This window comes from Bos taurus, chromosome 11 (genome assembly GCF_002263795.3).
Source record: "Bos taurus isolate L1 Dominette 01449 registration number 42190680 breed Hereford chromosome 11, ARS-UCD2.0, whole genome shotgun sequence".
Classification (NCBI taxonomy): Eukaryota; Metazoa; Chordata; class Mammalia; order Artiodactyla; family Bovidae; genus Bos; species Bos taurus.
This window is the reverse complement of record NC_037338.1, coordinates 2,124,585-2,152,551: the sequence shown is the minus strand read 5'-3', so window position 1 is coordinate 2,152,551 and position 27,967 is coordinate 2,124,585. Positions and strand designations below refer to the sequence as shown.

The 27,967-nt window shown below is 52.7% G+C and overlaps 1 protein-coding gene and 1 long non-coding RNA gene across 3 annotated transcripts in view; one reads left to right on the top strand and one right to left on the bottom strand.

Moving 5' to 3' along the window:
* The first annotated feature begins 65 nt into the window (after positions 1 to 65).
* LOC132346536 (uncharacterized) lies at positions 66 to 25,205 on the top strand. Its single transcript, XR_009496359.1, has 2 exons — positions 66 to 4,836; positions 12,691 to 25,205. It is a non-coding gene; the product is annotated as an uncharacterized lncRNA (long non-coding RNA).
* KCNIP3 (potassium voltage-gated channel interacting protein 3) overlaps positions 14,095 to 27,967 on the bottom strand; it is a 96,144-nt gene continuing 82,271 nt past the window's right edge. The window contains exons 2-8 of one of the 2 annotated variants that reach the window (XM_024998535.2): positions 27,731 to 27,855; positions 27,224 to 27,293; positions 26,890 to 26,960; positions 18,231 to 18,338; positions 17,439 to 17,543; positions 16,751 to 16,813; positions 14,095 to 16,183 (exon numbers count right to left, since the gene is read on the bottom strand). In XM_024998535.2, the coding sequence (XP_024854303.1) occupies positions 16,136 to 16,183; positions 16,751 to 16,813; positions 17,439 to 17,543; positions 18,231 to 18,338; positions 26,890 to 26,960; positions 27,224 to 27,293; positions 27,731 to 27,855 (590 nt within the window). In that variant the 3' untranslated portion in view covers positions 14,095 to 16,135. 2 annotated transcript variants of the gene reach the window in all.

Genomic DNA, 27,967 nt, shown 5'->3' with positions numbered 1-27,967 from the left:
TATAAATGGAACATGGCGAGTGAGTGTCATGGGTGGGGGGTGGGGGTGTCATGGGTGGGGGGTGGGGGTGGGGGGATGTGCTAAAGAGAACCTAGCATAACCCCCAGTCAGGAGACCCACCATGTAAGGATGAGCCAGAGAGATGGAACGGAAACAGTGAGACATGGGAACTCGTAACTTCAAAAGTTAAGTAGAAAAAGGGAAGATTAAAAAAAAGACTCAAACCAAACTTCTACTAATGTAAACTGCAATGTCTGAGATGACAAATACCCTACAAGGCAGAGTCAACGTTGCAGAAAAGAAGATTGCTGAATTTTAAAACAGCACTAGCTTTTGGGCTGGTGCCTCCATCTTCTGGTAATTCGCCAAAATGACCAACACAAAGAGGACGAGGAGAAACTAATGTTCTAGGCCTTTTAGAAAACACGGCCACATGCGTGTGAATCTACAAGAAAGGAAAGGGCACTGCTCAAAAAGGGAAGCCCCCGACTTCGCCCACAGCAGAACTGAGTCTGCAGTGTATCCCTGCATGCTGCCAGCATTGTTGGAAACAAACAAAGGCAAGATTCTTGCCAAGAAAATTAATGTACATATTGAGGATGTTCAGCACTCTAGGAGCTGAGATAGCTTCCTGAAAAACGTATGAAGGAAAAAAATAGAGGCACAAAGTCAGTGGGACTTCCCTGGCAGTTCACTATTTAAAACTCTGCTCTTCTACTGCAGAGGGTTTGATTCTTGGTTGAGTAATGAAAATCCTGCATGCTGCCCGATGCAACCAAAAAATATTAAAATTATTTTTTAAAATATGCCAGCAGATCTTAGGTCTAGTGAGATGTTTTTGTTTTTTTTTTTAAGACCATTAGGAAAGACCATTTCTCTGGGAGAAATCCAAACAGCTTAATATATGTGTAATTGGACCCAAAGTAGAGGAGAGGGAAGGGGGAACAGAAAGAAAATATTTGAAGATGTAATGACCAAGACTTTTCTAAACGTGATGAAAACTGTAAACCCAGTGTACAAGAACTCAACAACCCTCAAACACAAGACACACGAGGAAAATGACGTCATGGCAGAGCATAAGCAAGTTAGTCCATATTAGTGAGAAACAGAAAAATTGAAAAGCAGCCAGAGGACTTCTATGTCCAGAAAAATGGAGAAGCATTTGTCTTTATTCCTCCTGCTAAGTACAACTAAAAACCTACACAAAGCAATCATAAGACTCTGAAAAAAGATGAGCAGGCAGGCCGGCACGGGGTCTGCAGAGCCATGAGGTGATACAGCAGTGAATTCTCTGGGCTGTTTTTTCTCGTATATCCATACTTGGAGCTGAAAAAGCTGGCAACTGGAAATGCCAACCGGTGCGGACACAAAAAGCCCCAAGAAAATCCTGCTCTCTTTAGTCAAAGGACCTGGAAAGGGACAGTCTTGCAAAACAGAAAATTTAGACAATAACTGTTGTGGCCCCATGCCCACTAGCACAGGCAGAGTAGGAAGCCTGGATTTTCACCCTTGCCAGCCTGTAATGAAGTGCCTCAGCCCTTCCCCCGTGTCAGAGTGGTGAGCAGGGTGGGTCAGAGAAGGGCAGGTGGGGAGCCTGAACTGTCCTCCCTGCTGGGTAGTAACAAGGTCACCCTCCACAGTGGAGGCCATGTGAGGAGCTGGAGTTCCCGCTATAACAACGATCCTTGGGTGTCATGGAGGCTGACTTAATGAAAATGAAAAATAACGTATCAAAATTTGTGGGACTCTGCTAAGACAGTATTCGGAAGGAAATGTATAACTCTAAATTCTTATTTTAGAAAAGAAAATTCTCAAACCAGTAAGCTTAGCTCCTCCTGGGGGTATGTGTTAAGCCTCTTTAGCCATGTCTGACTCTTTGTGACCTCGTGGACTGTAGCCCACCAGACTTCTCTGTCCTTGGAATTCTCCAGGGAAGAATACTGGGGTGGGTTGCCATGTCCTTCTCCAGGGGATCTTCCAAACCCAGGGATCGAACCTAGGTCTCCCACATTGCAGGTGGATTCTTTACCATCTGAGCCACAAGGGAAGCCCATCTGCCATGACTAAATGGGCCTTATCCAAGAATGCAAAGCTAATTCAATAACCTTGGTAAAAGTTTCATAGACATTCCACCAAACGCATAATAAAAGAAAAGAAAAAGATCGATGAAATGGGCTTAAAAGCTTCTGCTCTGCAAAAGGATGCTATAAGTATGAAAGAACAAGCAACCAATTGGGAAAAAAGATTTGCAAACTACATATCTGACAAAGAACTCAGACCTAGGATATACAAAGAATGCTCAAAAGTCAACAGAGAGAGGCCTCCCTAGTGGTCCAGTCATTAAGAATCAACTTGGCAATATAAAGGACACAGGAAGCACCCACATGCCACGGCGTGTGCCACAGCTACTGAGGCTGAGCTCTAGAGCTTGTGAGCCTCAACTGTTGAGCCTGTGTGCTGCAACCACTGAAGCCCACGGGCCTAGAGCCTGTGGTCGGCAGCAAGAGAAGTCACTGCAGGGACTTGCACGCCGCAAGGAAGGGTAGCCCCTGCTCGCTGCAGCGAGAGAGAGTCCATGTGCAGCGATGGAGACCCAGCCCAGCTAAAAAGTAAACTACATGTATTTAAAAAAAGATCTAAAAAGAAATCAACAGAGAAGAAGGCCGATATAAGTAGAACATGAGTAAATGACATGAAGAGATGTCTCACTGAAGCAGCTATCCGATGGCACATGATCACGTGAAACATGTCTGGCATCGCAGGAGGTTCCGGGATTCACACTGAGACCAGAATGCGACGTCACTGCAAAATTATTAGAGCCGCTAAAATAAAAAATAGTGACGCTCTCACAAGCTGGAGAGGATGTAGATAACTGGATCTCTTATACATTGTTGGCGGGAATGTAAAATGTCAGAGCCAGTCTAGAAAATTGTTTGACTATTTCTTAAAAAAACTAGAGGCAGTTATGGTGTAGCCCAGCAACTGTACTGTGGGCCTTATGCCTGTACATGGTTATTCATGGAAGTGGTATTTGTAGCAGCTGAAAGCATGGAAACAAACAAAATGCTTCACAATGGGTCAGACACAATGTGGTACATCCATGTGGAATCCCATGTCTCAATAAAAAGGAAGTCTTTATATATCAATATATGTGCATTGTTTTTATAGGGCTTCCCAGGTGGCTCAGTGGTAAAAAAGAATCTGCCGGCCAGTGCAGGAGACACAGGAGACCTGAGTTTGATCCCTGGATTGGGAAGATCCTCTGGAGAAGGAAATGGCAACCCACTCCAGGATTCTTGCCTGGAGAATCCCACGAACAGAGGAGCTGGGCGGACTACCGTCCATGAAGTCACAAAAGAGTCAGACACGACTGAGCAACTGAGTCAGCACAGTTTTTAGACAGTGCTCCTGCACACTTTCTAGACTACAGTACAATGTAGCGACTTTACGTGTGCTGGGAAGACAAGAAATTTACGTGCCGTGGCCCACGATTCCAGGCTCTGGCTGCATCCGCCTGGCCCCTAATTCTGGGCAGGAGTGTCTCCCGCCCCACAGCCCTTTACCTGACTCACTCCTACTCATCTATCAGAGAAAAAATAATCAGTCGATCTAAGAAAGAGATGGAAGTTTTTATTTGAGCCAAACTGAGAATTATAACCTGGGATCAGCATCTCAGGAGAAAATGCCTTTCCATTCCTTACACCCTCCTTCCACTGAAAATGCACTTCCCATTTTCCTTGCATATTGAAATGTTTCCCTGATTATTTTAGTAATTTTAGTTACATACATTATAATTCTTAACCTTTAATCTCTAGTAACAAACCAAGAAGTAATGGTGAACCAGATGTCATATTAGGATTTCCTGCTTGGTGCTTATGAATATGTTTTGTAACCTCTGGAAACATACACCTTCTCATAGAATTTCTTTCCTCACTGTGATACAATGAGTGGTGGGCTTTGCATTATTTCTAGAGCTACACCTCTTGTTCTATAAAGACTAGACTTGTAAGACAAGGACAGTTGTTTTTATTTCTTTTTTTAATTATGAAATGGTATTTCTTTTTGGCCATGCCATGCAGCATGTGGGATCTTAGTTCCCTGGCAAGGGATCAAACCCGTGCTCCCTGCAGTGGAAGCTGCCTCAGTTCAGTTCAGTCAGTTGCGACTCTCTGCGACCCCATGGACTGCAGCATGCCAGGCCTCCGTGTTCATCGCCAACTCCCGGAGTTTATGGCCTCCTCGATGACAGCAAATTCACCTGTGTTGGGTTGTTTTACTTACCCTCATTTAGCCTAAGGGAAAACCCACCCCTAATCCCCCCAAAATTCCTATCAGGCTCCAAACATCACATGTGGTCAGTTTATTCAGATCAGTGGCCTCTCATTTGGGTAATCCATTTACAAACACTTTTGAGGATCCTCCCTGAGTTTAAGAATTTCTTTAACTGTGGTCCTCAGTTGGCCTTTATCTGAACAGCCTTGCTTACAATCTCAGGTGGTTCCATTTCTAAAGGTAATCATTTAATAGTGTCTTCTGAGTGGAAAGGAGATTCAGACTGAAGATGACTGGAGCGAGTGCTCTAATAAAGGAAGACAGAGGGGAGCAGTAGAGAGTTTTGTTGTTCCTGTTTAGTTGCTAAGTCCTGCCTGACTTCTTGCGGCCCCGTCGACGGAGCCCTGGCTCCTCTGTCCGTGTGATTTCCCAGGCAAGAATACTGGAGTGAATTGCCATTTCCTTCTCCAGGGGATCTTCCTGACCCAGCAATCAAACCCGAGTCTCCTGCATTTCGGGCAGATTCTTTACCGCTGAGCCATCAGGGAAGGCCCAGATAACGTTGTAAGTACCTTTTAGATCACTGCTTTTTCATTAGCCTCCTACAGAAACCTTTCAATGAGGCTATTTTGGAATTTTGAAGGTTTTTTGGGCTTCTGAATACCAGTTGTAAAAGGTGCCAAAAGAAAAGGTACAATAGTTTAAGATGAGAGCTCTCTAAAAAACTGTACCAATTTAGATATTTCTCCACTTCAAAGGATCCAAGGAGCTAGCCCTAAAATATTTGTCCTTGCAACCTGCTCCAGTATTCTTGCCTGTCTGGTGGGCCGCTGTCCATGGGGTCACAGAGTCGGACACACACAAAACCTAATTTTAGAAAAATGAAAAACGCTTACCACTGCTGTTTCCAGTAGACCCTGCAGGCACAGATCCAGAAGACTGCTGGCTTTAACTGTGAACTCAAAACTGTTTTGGGGCGCCCAAAACAATTGGCAATTTTAGGGCCCAGTTTCCTGTAGTTTCCAATTAAGTTCTTGCAAGCATATATAAACCCAGCGACCATCCCAGAGGTGGTGGTTTACACAGGAGCTGTCTGCCCTTTGAGGCACAATTTCCCAGTATGAATTCTGTGGCCTAATTCGGATGAGAGTTATGATCCGAACAACTTTCTGAGGGCAGTTCCTGTGCTGCTTCTGAGCCTAGCTCCCCAAGGAGTTACCCTTCAGCTCGACTCTTTCCCATGGCATGCCATGGCCTATTGTTGCCAGAGCTGCTCCAGGTCTTTGCTCAGACCCGCCAACCCCTGCCTTTAGCAGGAGTTCATGTAAATATTTGGGAAAATATTTATTTATGTGGCTGCACCGGGTCTTGGTTGCGGCATGTAGGATCTCCTTTCCTGACCAGATATTAAACCCAGGCCCCCTACATTGGAGGCTCAGAGCCTTAGCCACCAGACCACCAGAGAAGTCCCTAAAGTAAATCTTTAAAGGATCCAGAGAGAAGAAAGGAAGATAGATACAAACAAACAAAAACCCAGATGGAACCAGCTGCAACCAAAATGGTGATGAATCCGACCTCCAGCAGACCTCGAGTCTCATTATATGCTGATTTTGTGCTGTGCTGTGCTGTGCTGTGCTTAGTCGCTCAGTCATGTCCGAATCTTTGGGACTGCGTGGACTGTAGCCCACCAGGCCCCTCTGTCCGTGGGATGGATTCTCTTGGCAAGAATACTGGAGTGGATTGCCATGCCCTCCTCCAGGGGATCCTCCCAACCCAGGGATTGAACCCAGGTCTCCCACATTGCAGGCAGATTCTTCACCATCTGAGCCACCAGGGAAGCCCAAGAATACTGGAGTGGGTAGCCTATCCCTTCCCCAGGGGATCTTCCCGACCCAGGAATTGAACCAGGGTCTCCTGCATTGCAGGCAGATTCTTTACCAGCTGAGCTACCAGGGAAGCCCATGTGTTGATTTTACTACATGTTAAGTGATACACCTGCTGGTGGCCGAGACCTGACATTAAGGATCAAAAAAGGATAAAACGTGTTTCCCACTCCCTCGGGAAAACCGCCTCTTCCTGGTGTAGACTAATGCATACACCTCCCCATCGTACGCCTCATTCCTCCTCCCTTTGTTTTTACTTTTTAAAATCAAATCCCGAGAAGTTATCAGTGAGCTCGTTCCCGTTTCTGCAGTCACTGGCCATCGCATGCAGCTTGTGCTGTGTAAATCTCCACTATGTGTATGTGCTCGGTTGTGTCAGACTCTTTTCGACCCCACGGACTGTAGCTGCCAGGCTCCATGGAATTTTCCAGGCAAGAATACTGGAGTGGGTTGCCATTTCCTATTCCAGGGGATCTTCCCAACCCAGGGATCAAAACTGTGTCTCCTGTATTGCAGGTGGATTCTTTACCACTGAGCCACTTGGGAAGCCCAGATCTTAGCTTAGATTTCGTTATTCATCTACTTAAACCCTAAGGGGAAAAGAACCCTCCCCCACAGCTCCTTGCAGAAGCAGAGAGCCTTGGCTGGGCTAGGGTGTGGGCAGAGCCCCTGTGGCTTACTTCAGTGACACCGGGACAGCCTAAAACTATCGTGGCTGCTCAGAACGCTAGGTTACCAGCCCTTCTCTCCTCCCTGGACGAGCAGCATTTACTTAACGATTGTACTGCTGCTAAGTCACTTCAGTCGTGTCCGACTCTGTGCGACCCCACAGACGGCAGCCCATCAGGCTCCCCCGTCCCTGGGATCCTCCAGGCAAGAACGCTGGAGTGGGTTGCCATTTCCTTCTCCAATGCATAAAAGTCAAAAGTGAAAGTGAAGTTGCTCAGTCGTGTCTGACTCTTAGCGACCCCATGGACTGCAGCCCACCAGGCTCCTCCGTCCATAGGATTTTCCAGGCAAGAGTACTGGAGTGGGGTGCCATTGCCGTCTCCGAATGATTGTACTGGGTCTCCCTCATTCTTCAGAGTTGAATAATTCAGCTTCTCGTTTCACTAGCAAAAGTTTTGTTCAGACGTTTTATCAACTCATTTTTTTTGTGATTTAAGTCAGTTTTAACAAAAATCCAGCCACCGGTGTTTCCTTGGGCATCTTACCCAAACACCCTAGGTCCTGCTGAAGAAATGTACTGGTGTCCCTTGAGACTCCAAGTCTTGAGTGAGGCAGCTCAAAATGTTCAGGATTCTCACTCAAACAGTGAAATCCATATATCAGGAGAACTCTCGGGAACACCTGAAGAGTACCGAGAAGCTGGTGGGGATCTCTGGGCTGTGCTGGTTCCCTTCTGGGTGGACTCCAGGGGGCCCTCTGGATGGCCAATATCCTGCTGGTTATATCACGCATGTCAATGAAAACATTCCTCAGCCCAGCCAAGAAAGAAAATGGAAAGTTTTATTCAGGCCAAATGGAGAATTATAACCTGAGAACAGCTCCTCAGAAAGTTCTGAGAACCATTCCACTCATTACAAGGCAGGGCACAGTTATGCAAGTTTTTTGAGTCAGAGGGCTGGACATTAAATGATATATTATTGACAGTTTACACCGTCCAGACCTAAGTGTCACTCTGGCCCCTTACAAGATCAAAAATTCATGCTTTCAAACTGTGGTGTTGGAGAAGACTCTTGAGAGGCCCTTGGACTGCAAGGAGATCCAACCAGTCCATCCTAAAGGAAATCAGTCCTGAATATTCATTGGAAAAACTGATGCTTTGGCTGCCTGATGCGAATAACTGACTCATTGGAAGGGCCCCTGATGCTGGGAAAGATTGAGGGCAGGAAAAGAAGGGGGCAATGGAGGATGAGATGGGATGGCATCACCGACTCAAGTGACATGAGTCTGAGCGAGATCTGGGAGATGGTGAAGAACATGGAAGCCTGGTACGCTGCAGTCCATGGGGTCACAAAGAGTGGGGACATGAGTTAGCAGCTAAACAACAGCAAGATCAGGAAGGAATATTATCTTTTGAGAAGTTGTCTTGGGGTTAGGGAAGTGTGGCTCAGCCTGGCTGAGATGCCCTAGGCTGCCGGCCAGCTGAAGTGTTTCAAAGAGACTTTGACCCTGGTGCCGGGAGAGCTGGCCCCTGACCCTGCAGGCTCGGGGCCTGAGACCTGCCACCCCGCCCACCCGGGCTCTCTGCCATGGCCTCCTTCCCTGTGCCGCTGGGCGCAGCGGTTTTACTGGCTGATCCCCACCCCCCCCTGTGCCTCCCGCAGTGCCAGTGCTGGGCGGGGCTCCAGGCCTAAACGCTTGCAAGGTGGCCGGCAGCCTGGCGGGGGAGACAGGGCTGGGCATGTTGGCTCCAGGGCCCACTGGAGTTTTGGAAGCACCTTCACCACCCGCAGCTGAGCCTGACATGAGGGGCTGTAGCAGTGGAGAACTTTTCAGCTGAAAGTGCCTGTCAGCCCACTTTTTTTTTTTAACTGGCTTTGTGGGGAGGCTGGAGCTCTTACGAGTGAAGGGTCTAGAGACTGAGGGGGGCACTTGCTTAAGGTGCAGTTTGCTTTTGAGCTCAAGGGCTGACCCGTCCCCCTAACCCTGCAATCTTCTCCTCTTCACCCCTCCCTTCCTCGCGCCTCCATTCCCGCAGCTCCTAACAGTGGCAAAATGGCCGCCACAGCCCTAGGGCTCACCTCCCGGCTTCGGTGAGGGAACAGTGTCTTTCCCAAGCATTCCCAGCAGCAGAGGTCTCCCTGGGGCCTTGTCAGCTTTCCCTGGGAAGGGGTGCCCCCACTCCTGCCCCAGAGTTGTGGGGGTAGCTAATGCACCAGCTGGCTTGGGCTGGCCTTGGAGGTCAGGTGAACTCCAAGACTGTACAGATAGAGAGCGGAGGGGTCCCCAGGCAAGACTGAGGGGCGTGGCCAGGAGAAGAGGGCGTGTCTGCGGAGGCTGAAGACTGATGTCCAATCGGCTGGTCTTCATTGCCCCCAGACACCCACGTCAGCAGGAGGGAAGTTCCCAAAGGCCTTTTCTTGCCAGGGGAACAGAGGGGTCATGTCGGGGAGGGATGGATGGGCAGACAAAGATCATGCATCCACAGGGGTTCAAGAGAGGTGAACCCTGTGCCCAGGACGAGGTGTAAGAGCAAAGGCAGGTAGGGCAGTGGCAGGTGAGTCAGAGGGAAGCTGGGCTTTCCTGCTGGAGGAACAGACAGAATAAAGAGTGAGACTTCCCGGGTGGTCCAGTGGCCAAGACGTCATGCTTCCAATGCTGGGGACATGGGTTCCATCTCTGGTCAGGGAATTAAGATCCTGCATGCCACACGGCTAGGCCAGAAAAAAAAAAAAAAAAGGCACATAGCAGTTGGCAAGGAGCCCAGTTCTAAGACGGGCAGCCCTTCCTAGTCAGGGCAGCTGTCAAGGGGACAGTTTTAGGTTGGATGGAGCCCTGACTGGTGTCATCACCACCCAAGAGAGGGCTGTGCTTGAGAGGCCCTGAATATCTTCTAGGGCCACACTGGGCCTTCCTGCCCGGCCCACTCCCCTTACACTGTCCCTCCTCTGGGACCTCTCAGCTCTGGTTTACCACTAAGTCATGTCCGGCTCTTGTGACCCGATGTGGACTATAGCCCGCGAGGCTCCTCTGTCCATGGGATTTCCCAGGCAAGAATACTGGAGTGGGTAGCCATTCCCTTCTCCAGGGATCTTCCGGACCCAGGGATCATACCCTTGTCTCCTGCACTGCAGGCAGATTTTTTACCCACTGAGCCACTCAAGAAGCATGGGCTAAGCTCTGGCCACAAGCTAAGCGGTTTCTCCCAGGCCCCCTCATCTTGGCCAGGATGACTTCCATTCTGGCCACAAGCACCACTCCTGATGCATCGGGCCCCACCTATACCCCACTCTCCTCTCCAGTTTCTGAACCCCGAAAAGCGCATCCTGCAGGCAGCTCGAGCCTGTACTTTCTCTGTGTACCCAGCGGCTTCTGACAAAGTCCTGTGCTCTGAGCTGACCACGTGACATCAGAGCTGGCTGGGCCTGCCGCTCCCCTCACCCAAAGGGCCAGGGCCCCCCTGTGAGTCGGCCGGAGGGCTGGCAGCTGTGTCCATGGCCTTGGGGGCTTGCCTAAGGTGGAAATTTGATGGGGGCAGTGAAAAGAACAGGGACCATGTTAGGATGACAAAACCTGGCTCAGGGAGGGCCTATATGAAGTCTCAGAGTCCTCCTGACTCAGTGGCATGGCTCTGGTCTGGACTGTGTTCATGAGGGAAGATGGACAGACGAAGGAATAAAGGTTTCCAAGCACTGTGAGCAGGTGGCCCGAATACCGCACTGATGAGTGCATGCTCAGTTGCTCAGTCATGTCCAACTCTTTGCAACCCCACCAGGCTCCTCTGTCCATGGGATTCTCCAGGCAGGAATACTGGAGTGGGTTGCCATTTCCTCCTCCAGGGATCTTCCCGACCCAGGGATTGAACCTGTGTCTCCTGTGGCTCCTGCACTGCAGGTGTTTTTTCTTACTGCTGAGCCATCAGGGATGCCCCATTACTCTGTGGCAGGCTCCTCAACTTCTCGCCTGGAATCTGTTTCCTCTTGTTTTATTCACAGGTCTATGGGAAGCCCCAGCGCCCTGCAGTCCTCTGCGGCGAGCTTGGTTCCCAGCCTACAGCTTCCCTCATGGCCCGAATCACTGCCTTGGGCGTTTCTGCCTTTGGTGACCCCACAGACTCGAGTTTCCTGAAGGCAGAGCCTGTGGCTTGTCCACTGTGGTCTCCTCACAACACGGCCCACACCCGGTGTGTGGATAGCATTGACTAGAGGGAGGATAATGCCTCCTTTTGTGTGGACCTGGGAACTTGGAACTTGGAAGGAGCAGGGAAGAAGGTCACAGGGACGTCCCTGCCTGGTGGACAGGAATCCCACCCGAACAGACACTTGGGGTCTTAGACAGCCCAGTATTTCTCCTGCAGTGCTGTCTCCTGCTCAGCCTTCTAGACTTCCCCTGGGAAGGGACTGAGTGCGCTCTTCAAGCTTCTTTTCAGGATTTTCAAAAGCCTTGGGACTTCCTTGGCTGGCCCAGTGGTTAAGACCCTGAATTTCCATTGCAGGAGGCATGGGTTTGATCCCTGTTGGAGAACTAAGATCCTTCATGCCGGGCAGCCAAAAAAAAAAAAAAAAAAGAGAGAGAAGGAGAGAAAAGGGGAGGGGGGGAGCCTAATAGATTAAGTCTAGCCTGACTAATCCAAATGTACACTGTGCTTTGGTTTGGAATGAAGTCAGCTCTGTGTGGTAACAGTTATGCAGTCTCATGAGAGTTATGTGTCCTAGTTAATAAAATAGGGCCGATAGTATGTCTTGCTCCCAGCACCCAGTGGAGAAAGGCTGGCATATGAAACTGTCTTCAGGATCTTAAAAGAAATGACAAGTAGCTTCCCTTCCAAGAAGCTTCCCAGGGGACCTGAGAGCAGGAAATCAGTGGAGGCAGGTGTGTGGTGCTGTCGCCCCCTGGTGGTAGATTGGAAGCATAGCACTTGGAACCAGAGGTGATGGACAGAAGCAGGGGAAGGGGGCCACAGAGGATGAGATGGTTGGAGGCATCACCAACTCAATGGACATGAGTTTGAGCAGCTCTGGGAGATGGTGAGAGACAGGGAAGCCTGGCATGCTGCAGTCCATGAGGTCGCAAAGAGTCAAACTCCACAGCGACTGAACAAATGGACAGAGAAGGACTTGGCTCAGTGGTAAAGAATCCGCTTGCCAATGCAGGAGACTTGGTTTCAATCCCTGGGTTGGGAAGATCACCAGGAGAAGGAAATGGCAACTCCCTCCAGTATTCTTGCCTGGAGAATCCCATGGACAAAGGAGCCTGGGGGGCTGCAATCCATGGGGTCCCAAAGAGTTGGACACGACTGAGCAAATAAACGCATTCACACACAAAACCACAGATGGAAGAGGAAGAGGAACCACAGATCTTCTAAATCACAGACTGGTCATTGCCCTGGAAAGTTGTGCTGCAGAGCTGGGTGGAGGAAGGGTATGGGTGCCTTACTCAATGCCTGTGGCCCTTTCCCCTCCCATTCTATAAAGGTTTGTGAGTCAAGCAGGGACATGGGATGCTAAGTGCTGGCTCAGGACCCTGGGCAGGTCAGCATGGCCACGCAGTGAGTGGTGGCAGGAGGGGGGGGACACTGATGGCTCTGTCTGCCTGCCCTTCCTTAGCTGGCTGACTCCTAAATGGGCCTTGGGGTTACCAGGGAAACTGAGGACCATCACAGATTCATTTGCAGCCCCTGGAAACTTCTGAAATGTCTGTACGTCCTCTGGTGGTTTATTGGTATGAGTCACTCTCTGATAGAAAGGGGAAAAAAATGCATGAAAACTTCATTTTCATGAAAACTTTTTCGGTAGGACAAGAAGGAAGGATGCCCGTGTTTATAACTGTGTGTGTGTGCTCAGTTGTGTACAACTCTCTGCCACCCCAGGCTCCTCTGTCCATGGGATTCTCCAGGCATGAAGACTGGAGCGCAGGTTGCCATTTCCTTCTTCAGGGGATCTTCCCGACCCAGGGATTGAACCCGAGTGTCCTGTGGCTTCTGCACTGGAAGGTAAAGTCTTAACTGCTGGGCCACCAGGGAAGTTCCAGAGGATTGTTTTTCTGCTCATTTTACAGATAATGTAACTGAGGCTCAGCCAGGTAAACTGACAGGCTTAAGAGAGAATAGAAAGCCCCAGAATCAAAGCGTGGGCCCCGTGCTTTAGAGACGTGGGCCTTGGAGACACGGCACAGCTCGCTGAGCTCTGTGGGCGACCATGAAGTGGGCACCTCAGTGCTTACACCTGGCCTGCAGCCCCCTGCCTGGGTCCAAGCCGGGGCTCCACTCTTCAATGGCTGAGGGTTGTCTTAACAGCTTCCCCATCTGTGCCCAAAAGGCTGTGGCCAGGGCAGGTGCACTCAGTGCAGGGACCAGCCTGTGCAGCAGCAAGACAGCCCATCCTAGGCAGCAAGGTCAGGGCTCCCCTGCCTGGATGGTATCCGGACCCTGGGAGTCCGGTAGCCTGCAGCCTTTGGTGTGTCTGGTGGTAGGACGGGGCTCCTACCAAATCGAGTCAGCCAAATTGGGTGACTCATGGAGGATGAGGTCTGTGTTCACAGTGGAGGTGACGTCACATGGCTTGGGGTCTGGCCCTTGAAGCGCTGCCAGACGCTCAGAACCTCCGTCCCTGAGTTGGGGCTTCCCTGGTGGCTCAGACAGTAAAGAATCTGCCTCCAATGCAGGAGACCTGGCTTTGATCCCTGGAGAAGGGCATGGCAACCCACTCCAGTGTTCTTGCCTGGAGAATCCCATGGACAGAGGAGTCTGGTGGGCCATAGTCCGTGGGGTTGCAGAGAGTTGGATACAACTGAGCGACTCACACTTGCATTTTTGACTTCTTCACTTCTCCTCCCCGAAGCTTCTCATTGCCCTTCTCCTGGCATAATCCGCACTGAGTTTAGATTTTTGAAACTAAAACCAAGAAAGGGAGATGTCTTCAGGCAAATTCTGGTTCTGCCCTGTGACCTGCACCCTCTAGCCAAGGGGATATGCAGAAATGACTTCTTGGAGCTGGAAGAAAAAAACTGTGAACGAAACACAACGGCACCTCAAGGAGTTACGCTACCCCACGGCTCTGTATATAGGCTGGAGGGCTGGAGCATCTCACAGAGGCTTCCGAACCGTGGGCCTTTCTTCCTGACTCTGCTTTCAGTGATCGTACGCTGGGATCTTGGACAATTCAGGGAATGTTAAACATTTACCAGCTCATCTCTGGGCAGCAGCCTTGGCTAACAGCAGCAGGGATGGGAGAGGCTGGACGAAGAGTCAGGATAAAGCCACCAAGAATCGCTCTCCTTTGTCAGGTTTATTTTATTAAAATATACAGGCCTGAATACTGGTGGGCGCTGAGAACAGGCACCACTCTCCTCGGCCGCGCCCAAGGGAGACACTTCTGCCATGCAGACATGCGGCCAGCCCGCGTCCCAGCATGGGAGGCAGACCCCTCCGGGGGCATGTGCAGCCCAAGGCCAAGGTGGGGAGGGCAGAGCGTGGTGGCCCTCTGCTTTGGCCTCAGGCCCTCAGAAGCAAAGCCTCGCCAGCAGGGAGGGCTGGGCTGAGGGCCGGGAGTGGGGGCTGAGAGAAGATCCCTGAGCCAGGGAACGCTGATGCCCTCCTCCCTGGGGACGGGGAGGGGCCCCAGTCAGACTGGAGGTGGGTTGTCAGTGCAACTCCAAGGGGGTCGCCCATGTGTGGCGCCCAGGGGTCCCCGTGGCTGAGCCAGCCCATCTCCACGGCCTCGGCCGCCCGGTCCCCGCTCATCTTCAGGCCAGGTCCGGGCAGAGACCGGGGGCGGCAGCCGATGGAATGTATGACCGGGAATGTTCTGGGACTGCCGTGCTGCCTGAGGCTGCGCCCCTCCCGGGCGGCCTGGGCCAGAGGGAGCAGCCCCGCTCCCGCTCCCGCCGGCTTCTGGTGACCTGCCCCTCGGCCCCGCGCCCCTTAGCGGCGCTGGGCTCCGGCCGACGTCTGCCTCTGTCCTCAGGGCAGTACCCGGCCAAGCAGAATCCCTGGGGTTTGTGCTTTTGAATGTTGGTGAGCTGGGCTGGGCTCGGAGAGTTGGGGGTGGGGTGGGGGGGGCCTCAAGCCACCCCCCACACACACACACTGCTCAGAGGCACAGAACTGACTCCCCACAGAACCCCGGGGGCCTCCTGATGCGGGCTGGTGGGGCCCAAGCCTCAGCCCACCTGGAGGGCCTTGCCTTGGAAAGCAGACAGTCTCTGGCTCTCCTCATGGGCTGCAGCCTGAGCTTCTGGGGGCACTTGTGCTTTGCGCATGGGGTTGGGTGAGCCTGTGTGTGGAGGGGCGGCCACATGGCTCCAGGACCCTAACCACGAAGAGGGGAGCTCATCCAAGCTGGGGGCGGGGAGGCAAGGGAGATGGGGGCCAACAGGAGAGAGAAGCCCCTTCCCAGGCCTGCTTGGCCCCCCTGGGCTCCCTGGCTGCTAGGCCCTGAGCCCTGGGACCTCTTCTCAGGACCCCTGAATGACGACCTGGGTGGCTGAGGGCTGTGGGCAGCTCCTCCTGTTGTGCCCTCACTGAGCCAGCTGGAGCAAGGGAGGCGGCCTTGGCAGAGAGGTCCCGTCAGATTCCCACCAAGAACCCAGTCCCCAGACTGGAAGCCCCCTTACTGGGTGGGGAACAGTGCCTGCTGGTGTGTCCCCACTGGGGCTCACACAAGCTCAGTGGACGGTGGGTGTCCTGACACCAGGGAAGCGTTTTCCAGGAGCAGCAGGCTCTAAGTGCCACCTCTTTCCTGGTCCGAATTCCCTTGACCCTGCGCTGCCCCTCTGGGGTCCTGAGCTGAGGGCCATTCTGGAAGGGTCGTCGGTGGGCAGGGAGTAGCTGGGGGACAAGCAGGTCAGCACAGCCCCCGGGGCCTGACATGTGAGTGTAGTGGGAAAGAAGGGGTGGCAGAAGGAGGGGCGGGCAAGTGGGCTCACAGGGCTGGGGCCTTAGCTTTGCAGGCTGGACCCTCATCTGTGGATGACCCAGCAGCCAGCGGCCTGAAGATGCCTCTCTTTCAGCTGTCCACCCAAGAGGCCTGGGAATGGGGTTCTGGGAGCTGTGTGGCACGTGTTCCCTGGACTCAGCTCCCAGCCAGACCCAGCCCCTCTCTCATCTCTGTCCCCCCACCTGCCAGCCCAGATGAAGGGTGTGTGTGTGTGTGGGGGGTGTTTGTGTGTGTGTGTGGAGCAAACTATTCACTTTGTGCAAATATATTAGAAAAAAGTTTCTCATGGAGGTTGCTCCCGGCAGGACTGAGGTTTCTTTGGGGGCAGAGGTGGCGACAGCCACTCAGGGATCCCCCCACCTTCCCCATGCACAAGTCCTAGATGACGTTCTCGAACAGCTGCATGGAGCTCATGATGTTCTCGTCCTGCGTGGAGAGAGAGGACCAGAGGCCTGGTCAGCCCTGGGCGGCGCCCATCTCCAGCCTCACCGTGCTCAAAGTCTCATTAGGGACCTGTGACCCTCCGAGGACTCTGCCCATCTCATTGGATGAAGGAGGAGCCAGTGATGTAGAGCCTGTGTCCAGCTCCAGGGTCTGATGGCCAGTCCGTCTGGGAGCTGTTAACCCACTGATAGACAACCACCACCCACCCAGATGCAGCCAGGGCAGCTGAGGGGAGGGAGGCGGGTGGAGGCCCAGCGTCCTGTCCCCTGAAAGCGCTCTGCAGAGGACGGTTTAGCCGCGATGCCAGGGGGGCACTCCAGGCTCCTTCCCACTGCCGTGACCCGGTCCTCAGGGCCCCGTGTCTGTCCCCTCTGACGGGGGCCACTGAGGGGGCTGCGGGACGTGGCCTGGCTAGGCTGTGGGCTGGCAGGAGCGGGCAGGGCAGGAGTGAGCACTGGTGAAACAGTGCAAGTGGACGTCGGAAGTCTGCGCTGAGGAGGGGACTGGCTGGGCCGGGACGCAGGGGTTCCGAGCCTAGATGCTGCCTACCTTCTGACAGGTCTCCAGGAACTCGTCGATGGTCACCACCCCATCCTGATTCCGGTCCATTTTCTGCAACTCAAGCCATGCCCTCAGTGAGGCTGTGTCCCGCTGGGGCTGCCCCCTGCCCTAGGCCTGAGGAATGGCGCTGGGCGGGCGTGTGCCCTCCACCCCAACCCGTCCCCTTGGCCCCCTCCCTGGGATGCAGGCCACACAAAGTGCCCTTTCAAGCCGCCTCCACCACACCACCAACCACTCTGGTATCTCCCCAGCCCGCCCCCAACCTCAGCCACCTCCCGGCAGGCACCCCCATGCTCACAGACCCCCCTCATCTCCCTGACAGACAGCTGGGAAGGTGGAGTGGCTGAGGGCCCTCAGGAGCGGGAGATGGAGCCTCGGTCCCCCTAGGCCCCACGGACACAGAGCAGTGACCTCAACACCCTCCCCTCGGAGAGAAGCCCCTGGTGGAGATGGGGTGGCAGGGGGTGGGAGAAGCTCTGGCCGGGGGGTGTCAGCTGACTCAGAATCCATGAGCCCGTCTGCTCTGAGTTGAGGTTCAGCAGATGAGGGGCAAAGGGATGGTTTTAATTCTTTCAGCCAGCCAGATGAGGAAGTTGCGCCTCCCATGGGAGCAGCGGGCCCCGAGAGCAGAAGCCCCTTCCTTCCTCTTCTGGCGGCCTCTTCCCCGCGCGCTCACCTGGAAGAACCTCTCCACGTGCTCCAGGGGCGCGTCCTCTCGCAGAATCGGGTAGGTATGGCGGCCCATCATGTCATAGATGGACTTCATGATGGCCAGCATCTCCTACGGGGGGAGTGAGGGGAGGGCGGAGGGGCTGGCATGAACCTGGCTGCCAGGTGGGTGAGCGGGCGAGGCTGTACGGGCCAAAGAGAGATAGGCTCAGCCCCATCCAGTCCACCCAGCGCAAGCTTCTGACTCTCCAGGGCATCTGGAGATAGGTTTTTATGTGCAAACTCTAGAATTTGTTCCAGCCAAACACTCTTTTTTGTATATGAAATATTCCTTTTTTTGGTATATGAACTATTTCTTACACACCAGAAAGAGTGTTTGGGCCAAACAAAACTGGACTGTGGGCCCGTTGACACCCTACCTTAAGGGACCACACTGCCCTCCCTTGATTGCTGGGAACCAAGGCCAGCTCTCCCACCCCTGCCTCCAGCTTTTCCACTTGGGTCTCCCACATGACCTCGCAGTCAGAAACAGTGATCGGGGACCTTGTTGACGGGGATGGAGATGTGTGGTGAGGGGCACACAAGCTCCATGCTCTGCACACCCAGGTGTCCAGGCCGAGAGCCTGGCAGAGGAGTTCCTGGCCACTGTCCCCTCCGAGGGCGGGCTGGGTGCTCTGTCTTTGGACAGGGAGGGGAAACGGGAAATGAGGGCAGCGAGAGAGAGGAGGAAAGAGGTTGGGGGTGTGGAGCAGCGGAGCGGGCAGCCAGGCTACGCTCAGCTCCCCAGGCAGCCCCGTACCTCTTTGGTGATGTAGCCATCCTTGTTAATGTCGTAGAGGTTAAAGGCCCACTTGAGTTTCTCATGGACTGTTCCTCGCAGCAGGATGGAGAGACCAACCACAAAGTCCTGTGGGGAAAGGGCGGGGGTGACAGCCGAGGCCCCAGATTCTATTTCCAGTTTGCTGTGAGGCTTCCACTAAAGTGCCCATCTGTATAGGTGAGGCGCCTCCATCACAGACCGGGTGGACGGTGCCCCTCAGGTGAATACAATGTGAGTGTGAGTGTGAGTGTGTGTGTGTGCTTGCGCGCATGCATGTGTGTGGTGGGGATGGCATGGTGGCTGGTGTTGATCATCTCAAAGAAAAGACATTCAAATGTATGACTTTTTTTTTTTTTTGAGAAGCTTTGAGATCTCAGTTCCCTGACCAGGTATGAAGCTCAGGCCCGCAGCGCTGAAGGCGTGCGGTTCTAACCACGGGGGCACCAGGGAATTCGACCCATCTGATGCATTGCCGCTGACAGAGAAAGCCTGAGGGCGCTCCTTTCGTGAAGCGGGCGCACTAGTCACGTTACCAAGTGTCTGCGTGCCAAAGTGCTTAAAAAGCTACACCTTAAAGACTAAACCAACAGCTCCGGGGCCCCACTGCACCTGTGCACAGTCACGTCTGAGATGGGACAGGTTATTACTAGCGTGACAAGACATGAACGTTCAAATGGCTTTTGTGTGAAAACTTCAACTGTTTTGTTGGAGCATTTGGTGGAAAGCAATTCTTTCCTGTCACTTCCAGAAGGTTCAAAGTTAACGCCCTTCCTGCCCCACGGGGTCTCCCAGGCTGCTCTGAAAGAAGGGAGCTGAGAGGGGCTGTCCTGAAGGTGGGAAGTGGGGGACAGTGGACTGTGAAGGGACAGGCCCTGCTCCAAGGGGCTTGGTCCCCACTCAAATTCTAATGTTTATTTTTGGCTGCACCACATGCCTTGTGGGATCTTAATTTCCCCAACCAGGGGTCAGATCCGGGCCCTAGCAGTGGAAGTGTCAAGCCCTAACCACTGGACCAATAGGACCTCATTCAAATTTTTTATTTTCTGGATGAGAGGAAGCCTGTATCATGAGAAAGAAAGACTAAGGAAAACTGAGAAAAGCAGTTTTGAAGAAACAAAAATTATTCCAGGACCAAAAAAAAAAATTCACAGAAACCATTAGATTCAGGGATTAGAAATCTGGCATCCTTACAATAAGAATGGCTTCCCTGGTGGCTCAGTGGGAAAGAATCCACCTGCAACACAAGAGATGTGGGTTTGATCCCTGTGTCGGGAAGACCCCCTGTAGGATGAAATGGCAACCCACTCCAGTAGAGGAGCCTGGTGGGCTACAATCCATGGGGTCTCAAAAGAGTTGGACATGACTTAGGGACTAAATAACAAGAACAACAATAAGAATAGGGTGCTATTAAAAAGGAATACTTGATGTCAACTACAAATTGGCACTTGCCATCCATCTCTCCAAGGATTAAATCATGTGCTGCCGCAGCTGCTGATTTTCAACACCCGCTGAAAAGAGTTCAGGGTGGAGAGCAGGAATGAGGCACTCTGTGCTCTGGGAAAAACTGGTGGGACAGGTCTTCAGACAGTTAGGTGTATTTTCAGGAGCCAGTTTTATGAGTCTGACTCTTGTATCTCCTTATTTCTAGAAAAGCACTAAAATCCTTCATGGTGACTGCTCCTTGTGACTAGCAGAAATTGAAAGTGTTAATCACTCAGTCGTGTCCGATTCTTTGCAGCCCCAAGGACTGTAGCCTGCCAGGCTCCTCTGTCCATGGGATTTCCCAGGCAAGAATACTGGAGTGGGTAGCCATTCCCTTCTCCAGGGATATTTCAAAGCCAGGGATAGAACCTGGGTCTCCTGCATTGCAGGCAGATTCTTTACCATCTGAGCCACCAGGGAAGCCCGTGACTATCAGAAACCTTCTGCAAAAAATATGTGCTTGATTTCGTGTACTCCCCCTTCACCAAAATCACATATATGCTGACCCACATCAGAAACATCAACAACCTCAGATGTGTGGATTATACCACTCTAATGGCAGAAAGTGAAGAGAAACTAAAGAGCCTCTTGATGAGGGTGAAGCAGGAGAGTGAAAGAGCCAGCTTAAGACTGAATAATTTTTAAAAATTAAGATCATGGCATCCGGCCCCATTACCGCATGGCAAATAGAGGGGGAAAAGGTGGACATAGTGACAGATTTCCTCTTTTGGGCTCCAAAATCACCGTGGACGGTGACTGCAGCCATGAAATCAGAAGACGATTGTTTCTTGGCAGGAAAATGATGACAAACATAGTGTGCTGAAAAGCAGAGACATTACCCTGCCGATAAAGGTCAGTATAGTCAAGGCTATGCTGGAGAAGGCAGTGGCACCCCACTCCAGTATTCTTGCCTGGAAAATCCCATGGATGGAAGAGCCTGGTAGGCTACAGTCCATGGGGTCGCAAAGAGTAGGACACGACTGAGTGACTTCACTTTCACTTTCAGTCAAGGCTATGGTCTTCCCAGTGGTCACGTACAGTTGTGAGAGCTAGACCGTAAAGAAAGCAGAATGCCAAAGAACCAATGCTTTTGAACTGTGGTGCTGGAGAAGACTCCTGAAAGTCCTTTGGACAGCAAGGACATCAAACCAGTCAATCTTAAGGGAGATCAACCCTGAATGTTCACTGGAAGGACTGATGCTGAAACTCCAGTGTTTTAGTCATCCGATTGGAACAGACAACTCTTTGGAAAAGTCCCTGACGCAGGAAAAGATCGAGGGCAGAAGGAGAAGAGGGTGTCAGAGGATGAGACGGCTGGACAGCATCACTGATGCAGTAAACACGAACTTGGGCAAATTCTGGGAGATGGTGAGGGACAGGGAGGCTTGGTGTGCTGCAGGCCATGGGGTCATGAAGAGTGAGACACTGGGCGACTGAGCACCACCACCACCACCTCTTACCTCTTTGGAGCAGCTTTTCAGAGTTATCTCAAGTGCTGCTTCCTTGGCTATAGTCCTCATTTTTGTCCCCAAATGAAACTTAACTCACAACTCTCAGGTTGTAGTTTTGTTGTTGTTGTTTTTTTTTTTTATGAGAAGCTCATGACTCAGTGTCTGCCAATGCAGATGTGTGTTCGAGCCCTGGGTTGGGAAGATACCCAGGTGAAGGAAATGGCAACCCACTCCAGTATTCTTGCCTGGAGAATTCCATGGACAGGGAAGCCTGGAAGGCTATAGTCCATGGGGTTGCCAAGAGTCGGATATGACTTGGCGATTTAACAACTCAGGTTGTGTGTTTATTTATTTTTTTTTCAAGTCCGCACTGGGAACAAGAAAGAGCTATTGGGAATTAAAAATGAGAAAAGAAAATGACAGACTCAGAAGAAGGGTTAGAAAAGCACGTGGAATCTTCCATAAAGCAGCCTGAAAAGGCCAAACTGGAAAAGAGAAGAGAAAAGCAGATAACGAGCAGTCCACTCCAGAGGGACTGAAACTCGACCAGCAGGAGTTCCAGGAAGAGGCTGAGGAAATGGAGGGGGCGTGCCCACGAGGGGATGAAGGGGAAGGCTGTGATTGTCTAGGTCCTGCCAAGGACCTAACAATGAGGGCAAAAAGCCCGAGGTGTGGCTGGGCCATCACAAGCCATTTCAGAAAACGGGTGCAGTGACAGGATCCTATGAGCTTCCAGAGAGAAGAACAAAACCAAACCGAAACTACAACAATCACCAAATCAGGTCCTGTCCACAGGACCAGGAATCAGTAGGAAACAGCTTCTGCCGGGGCTCCGGTTCCACACAACAGGTCAAAAAGAGTGAGAACGGAGTGACTCCCCTGGTGTTCCAGAGGTTAAGTCTCCGCCCTGCAATGCTGGGGCCACAGACTCGATCCATGGTCAGGGGACTAGGATCCTAGATGTTGCAGAGCAACTAAGCCCGCATGCCACAGCTGAGATGGGCCAAATAAAATTTAAAAACAAACAGAAAGACGGAGGACAGAACAAAGGTACTCGCAGGTGTCTAAGGCTCAGAAATGACCTCCCAGGCAGCCTTTTGCAGGAAATTCCTGGAAGATACGCTTTTGAAAGGAGCTTCCCTGGTGGCTCAGCGGTAAAGAATGTGCCTGCAATCCAGGAGACGAGGGTTTGATCAGGAAAATCCCCTGGAGGAAGGTATGGCAACTCACTCCAGTATTCTGGCCTGGGAAATCCCACGGACGGAGGAGCCTGGTGGGCTACAGTCCATGGGGTCACAGTCGTGCTTCAGACACGACCAAAGCAAATGAGCACAGCACCTCCCATGCTTTTGCAGAAAAAGTAAAGCAAGGAAGAAGATGAAGGAGTCCAGAACCAGGAGACCCAATCCAGGAGAGAGGAGAACAGGTCCACAGAGGACAATCAGCACCACGATGATGGAGCTGGTCAGAGGCTAGGGAGATGTTCATTGAGACAACAGGAAAAGAGTCAAGGGTGAATTACTGGTAAGGTCACAGTTCACTTCAGTTCAGTCGCTCAATCGTGTCCGAATCTCTGCGACCCCATGGACACCAGGCTTCCCTGTCCATCACCAATTCCCGGAACTTGCTCAAACTCACATCCATCCAGTCGGTGATGCCAGACGCCAGCCAAATGACTATTAACTGTAGGCAAAAGAAAAATCTGTGCAGGCAAGGGAAACGTAATCACAGTTCACTGACAGGCTCAGCTGGGGAACAAATTCCCGTCAGGAGAAAACCAAGAGAAAGCCAGGGGATGGGCAAGGTGTGTGTGAGTGCGCGGGAGACCCAACTCCTCACTCGTGCAGAGCCAAGGGACGGCGTCTCAACTGGGCACTTGAGAAGCAGCAATAAAAGGATACCATCAGGCAGCAAGGAGACAAACAGGGAGAGTCAGCCCAAACAAAGGAGGCGTGTCTGCGGGTGGCAATGCTGTTTTTCAAAGCACACCCTGTAAGTCTACTGGAGCCTGAAAGTCTCGTGTGTATGGTGAAGAAAATGAACGGTGTTGTATTTCTTTCACTTTTTTGAGATTTAGATATATATATATTTAAGTAACATATACATACTTTGATATTGTTTTGGTCCACTGAGTATACATATTTTAACAAAAGATAAGAAATCTGGGCTTCCTTGGTAGCTCGGTGGTGAAGAATCCATCTGCCACGGCGGGAGACGCGGGTTCAACCCCTGGTCCAGGAAGACCCCACAGGCCAATGAGCAGCTAAACCCGTGCCCTACAACTACTGAGGCTGTGCTCTAGAGCCCAGGAACCGCAACTCCTGAGCCTGCGCTCTAGAGCCCAGGAACCGCAACTCCTTAGCCTGCGCTCTAGAGCCCAGGAACCGCAACTCCTGAGCCTGCGCTCTAGAGCCCAGGAACCGCAACTACTGAGCCTGCGCTAGAGCCCAGGAACCGCAACTACTGAGCCTGTGCACTAGAGCCCAGGAACCGCAACTCCTGAGCCTGCGCTCTAGAGCCCAGGAACCACAACTACTGAGCCTGCGCTAGAGCCCAGGAACCGCAACTACTGAGCCTGCGCTAGAGCCCAGGAACCGCAACTCCTGAGCCCGCGCACTAGAGCCCAGGAACCGCAACTCCTGAGCCTGCGCTCTAGAGCCCAGGAACCGCAACTCCTGAGCCCGCGCTCTAGAGCCCAGGAACCGCAACTCCTGAGCCTGCGCTCTAGAGCCCAGGAACCGCAACTACTGAGCCTGCGCTGGAGCCCAGGAACCACAACTCCTGAGCCTGCGCTCTAGAGCCCAGGAACCGCAACTCCTGAGCCTGCGCTCTAGAGCCCAGGAACCACAACTACTGAGCCTGCGCTAGAGCCCAGGAACCACAACTACTGAGCCTGCGCTAGAGCCCAGGAACCACAACTCCTGAGCCTGCGCTCTAGAGCCCAGGAACCGCAACTCCTGAGCCTGCGCTAGAGCCCAGGAACCACAACTACCGAGCCTGCGCTCTAGAGCCCAGGAACCGCAACTACTGAGCCCATTTGCAACCACTACTGAAGCCCAGGAGCCTAGAGCCCGTCCTCTGAAACAAGTGAAGCCTCTGCGATAAGATACCTACGGACTGCAGTTACAGAGTATCCCCTGCTTGCCACAGCTAGAGAAAAGTCTGCACAGCAGTGAAGACCCAGCACAGCCAAAAAAATCCATATAATCCCATTAAGCACACATATGATTGAGGCATACTTACTACATCAAAAGTTGGTGTTTATAAGTTACAAGTATTTAGTACTTTCCAGAGTGTTCTTTTAATTAAAAAAATATTGTAAAACCATTTCAAACATCAGTTCATTTTCCCAGTGCAAAAGAAGTCAAATCTGTTGTTCAGTCTCTAAGTCATGTTCGACTCTTTTCAATCCCAAGAGCTGCAACACGCCAGGCTTTCCCATCCTTCACCACCTCCTGGATATTGCTCAAACCCATGTCCATTGAGTTGGTGATGCCATCCAACCATCTCATCCTCTGTCGCCCCCTTCTCCTCGTGCCCTCAATTTTTCTCAGCATCAGGGTCTTTTCCAATGAGTCAGCTCTTTGCATCAGGTGGCCAAAGGATTGGAGCTTCAGCTTCAGCATCAGTCCTTCCAATGAATATTTGGGGTTGATTTCCTTTAGGATTGACTGGTTTGATCTCCTTGCAGTCCAAGGGACTCTCAAGAGTCTTCTCCAGCACCACAGTTCCAAAGCATCAATTCCTCAGCGCTCAGTCTTCTTTATGGTCCAACTCTCACATCTGCACATGACTACCGGAAAAACCATAGCTTTGACTATACAGACCTTTGTCCACAAAGTGATGTCTCTGCTTTTTGAGATGCTGTCTAGGTTTGCCATAGCTACCATATCAATAAATTCTAGTTAACATGTGTCTTATCTCAAGAATATACAAAAGGATTTGAATCGTTGTAAATATTAATTAGCAGATCTGACTTTCTGGTTTGTTTTGTTTTAAAATATTCATATATTTATTTTTATTTTTGGCTGCATTGGGTCTTAGTTGCCCCACAGCAAGTGAGATCTTAGTTTCTTGACCAGGGATCGAACCCACGTCTCCTGCACTGGAAGCTGGATTCTTAACCACTGGACAACCAAGGAAGCCCCCTGACTTTTGGTTTTAAGGGCACGTTGAGAGGTTTGGTCTGAGGCAGCGAGGTGGGCTGAATGTCCCCCCACCCCACCCCCTCCAGATTCTTCCTGACCACAGGGGTCCCCACTGTGGTGCACCCAAAATTAGGCCCTGCCCAGTGGAAGGTCCCTGAGAGGTAGACTCCAAAAAGGCTTCCTAGAGCAGAGCTCTGATATCAAGATCCTGCAGGTGAACAAGGAAGACGGTCCTCAAGGTAAACAAACTTCCCTGGAAGGAACCTGAGAAATTGATTTCATGCCAGAGATGCACAACCTTCTGAGACGGTGCCTAGCAGAAGGGGATCAGCACCCGCACCCCCAACAAAGATCCACCATCGACCACGTCCAAGGGACCACAGTGAGAGCAGGGACCACAGGAGCTTGACAGAGGCCTTCCTGACAGCCGGTACTGTGCCAGGGCCTCGCTAAGTGGTCTGGTCATCCGACTCCTGAACAAGAGACACCCTCATCAAAGCCCTGCTTGGGTGGGCCACACAGCTGCTTCTGGCACTTCACTCCCAGGAGCCTCAGGTGCCTCTCACAGGACACGCAAGAACCTGGTCATGGTGGAGGCTGGGGTGGGACCAGGGAGAAGAGTGAATGCTCCCTATTGACTCCTTTGGGCCGACTATAATTTTACCCTGTGCAGGCAGAACTGAAAACAGAAAAGCCGAAAACACTGTGAGCTCACAGGCACACTACAGGCGTGGTCCAGGGAGGGTGGGGCCCCTGTGGGCACAGAGCTGGCGATGCCCTTGGGCCGCCCCGCCCGGGCCTGATGTCAGTGAGCCGGGCTGGATGCAAGCATAAAGGGAAGCTGAGCGGAATCTCGGGTTATTACCCCGGCCGGTCCAGGGGCTTTCTCTCTCACTTTCCGGTCAGCTGCCCTTGGCCTTGGAAGCCGAGCTGGGTGGTTATTGATTAAGCCTGGCTCTCAGCAAGGTTTTCCTCTCCAAAGAGGTTTCAGCTTTTTGCCTGCAGCTATTTTTAGGGGCTTGGGCTCCGCGGTTGGGGCCTCTCTCAACTGATGCCGTGTGGCCGGGTGTCAGTGGGGCCCACGTGCTGCCTGCTCAGAGCCCAGGCAGGGCCCTCCTGGGGGCAGGCGGCTGCTTTCCCAGTGGTGGGGAGCACGAGGCTGGCTCACACTGTGGCTGGGACAACCCCCAAGCCTGTTCAGGCAGGGATGCTCTGCCTGTTTGGGGGCAAAGGGATAAATTCTGGGCACAGACCTCTAGTTAACCTTGCTCCCTTTTTCAAATACAAATTTCCATTGGATCATTACCACCTCGGTGCACCTTGGCTTGGCAGGGCTGGAAGGAAAGGCTGGGAATAGGATGGCCAGACAGCAAACTCGAATTACCCTGACTTCAGTCAGGCCCAGGGCCAGCCCCACGAGTCCATGTGTTCCCTGGGTGACACGCTGGGCTGCTGACACCAGAGTCACGTCTGAGCCTCTGGATGGCCCCGAGGGGGTGGTACCGCGTCTGGGAGATGCAGGAGCCAGGCATGCGGGAGCGGTTGACAGGGACCTACCTCAAAGCGGATGGCCCCATTCCCATCGGCGTCGAAGGCGTTGAAGAGGAAGTGTGCGTAGGTGGTGGCATCTAGGGAGACCGAGGGCAAGGCTGGGGTGTCCAGGCCGCCCGGCCGCCCAGGTCCCAACCCCACGCTGCTCCACTGGGCATTCCCACCGCGTCCCGGGCTGGAGTCCGCCCTTCCTACTGGGTGGAGGCAGCACCAGGCAAGGAATGGTGGGGAGGATGTGGGGGGGCTGAGGGTCCTCTCCCTATAAAAGGGAAGCCCACACTCTGGAGGGCGGCCACAGGGAAGTGGGGACTTCGGGAGGAATCGTGGACCTTGGACTCACCTCCCTGAGGGAAGAACTGTGAGTAAATGAGTTTGAACGTGTCTTCGTCCACCAGGCCTGTGGGGCACTCCTGCAGGAGGAAGGGACTCCTCTCAGTGACCCCAGCCACCCTGCCCTGCACCCCGACTCCAGGGGGCCTGGCCTCTCTCTTCCCTCTGGCCACTGCCTGCTGCGCAAGGCACTGCTGGGCTCCCCCAGCCCCAGGCAGGGGAAAGCCCAGTGGAGTGGGCATCATGGGAGGGGCAGGCGGGAGGGGTGGCAGGACCCTCATGCTAGGTTGGTCTGTCCCCATGGTCCTCCACTGCACCAGTGCTGAGACACTCATAAGGGAAGGGCCCTGGCCCTCCCCCCAGGCAGCTGTCCCACAGAACATGAGCCCCATAAAGACCGTGGGGTATGCACTGTGCTACGGGGAATTTCCAGAAGTTGTGCCAGCACCCTGGAGCCAGCAAAGGGGAGCCGGGGGGTCAGGGCCAAGCCTGGGGGTGGGGGATGTGGGGCACTCACGTTCTTGAAGCCCCTGTAGAGGCTCTGCAGCTCCTTCTTGGTGAACTTGGTCTGTGCCTGCAGCTGGTCAAGCCCCTCTGGCTGGTGGCGCACTGCGGACAGCTCCAGCTCACTGTCGCTGCTGTCTGGGGGGACACAGACCCAGGAGGTGGGACATGTGGCCCTGGCCCCTCTTTCCAGTGTGGGTGCCCGGCTCTGGGTGGAAGTAAGGAGTGGGGAGACTCTCCTTGTGTGACT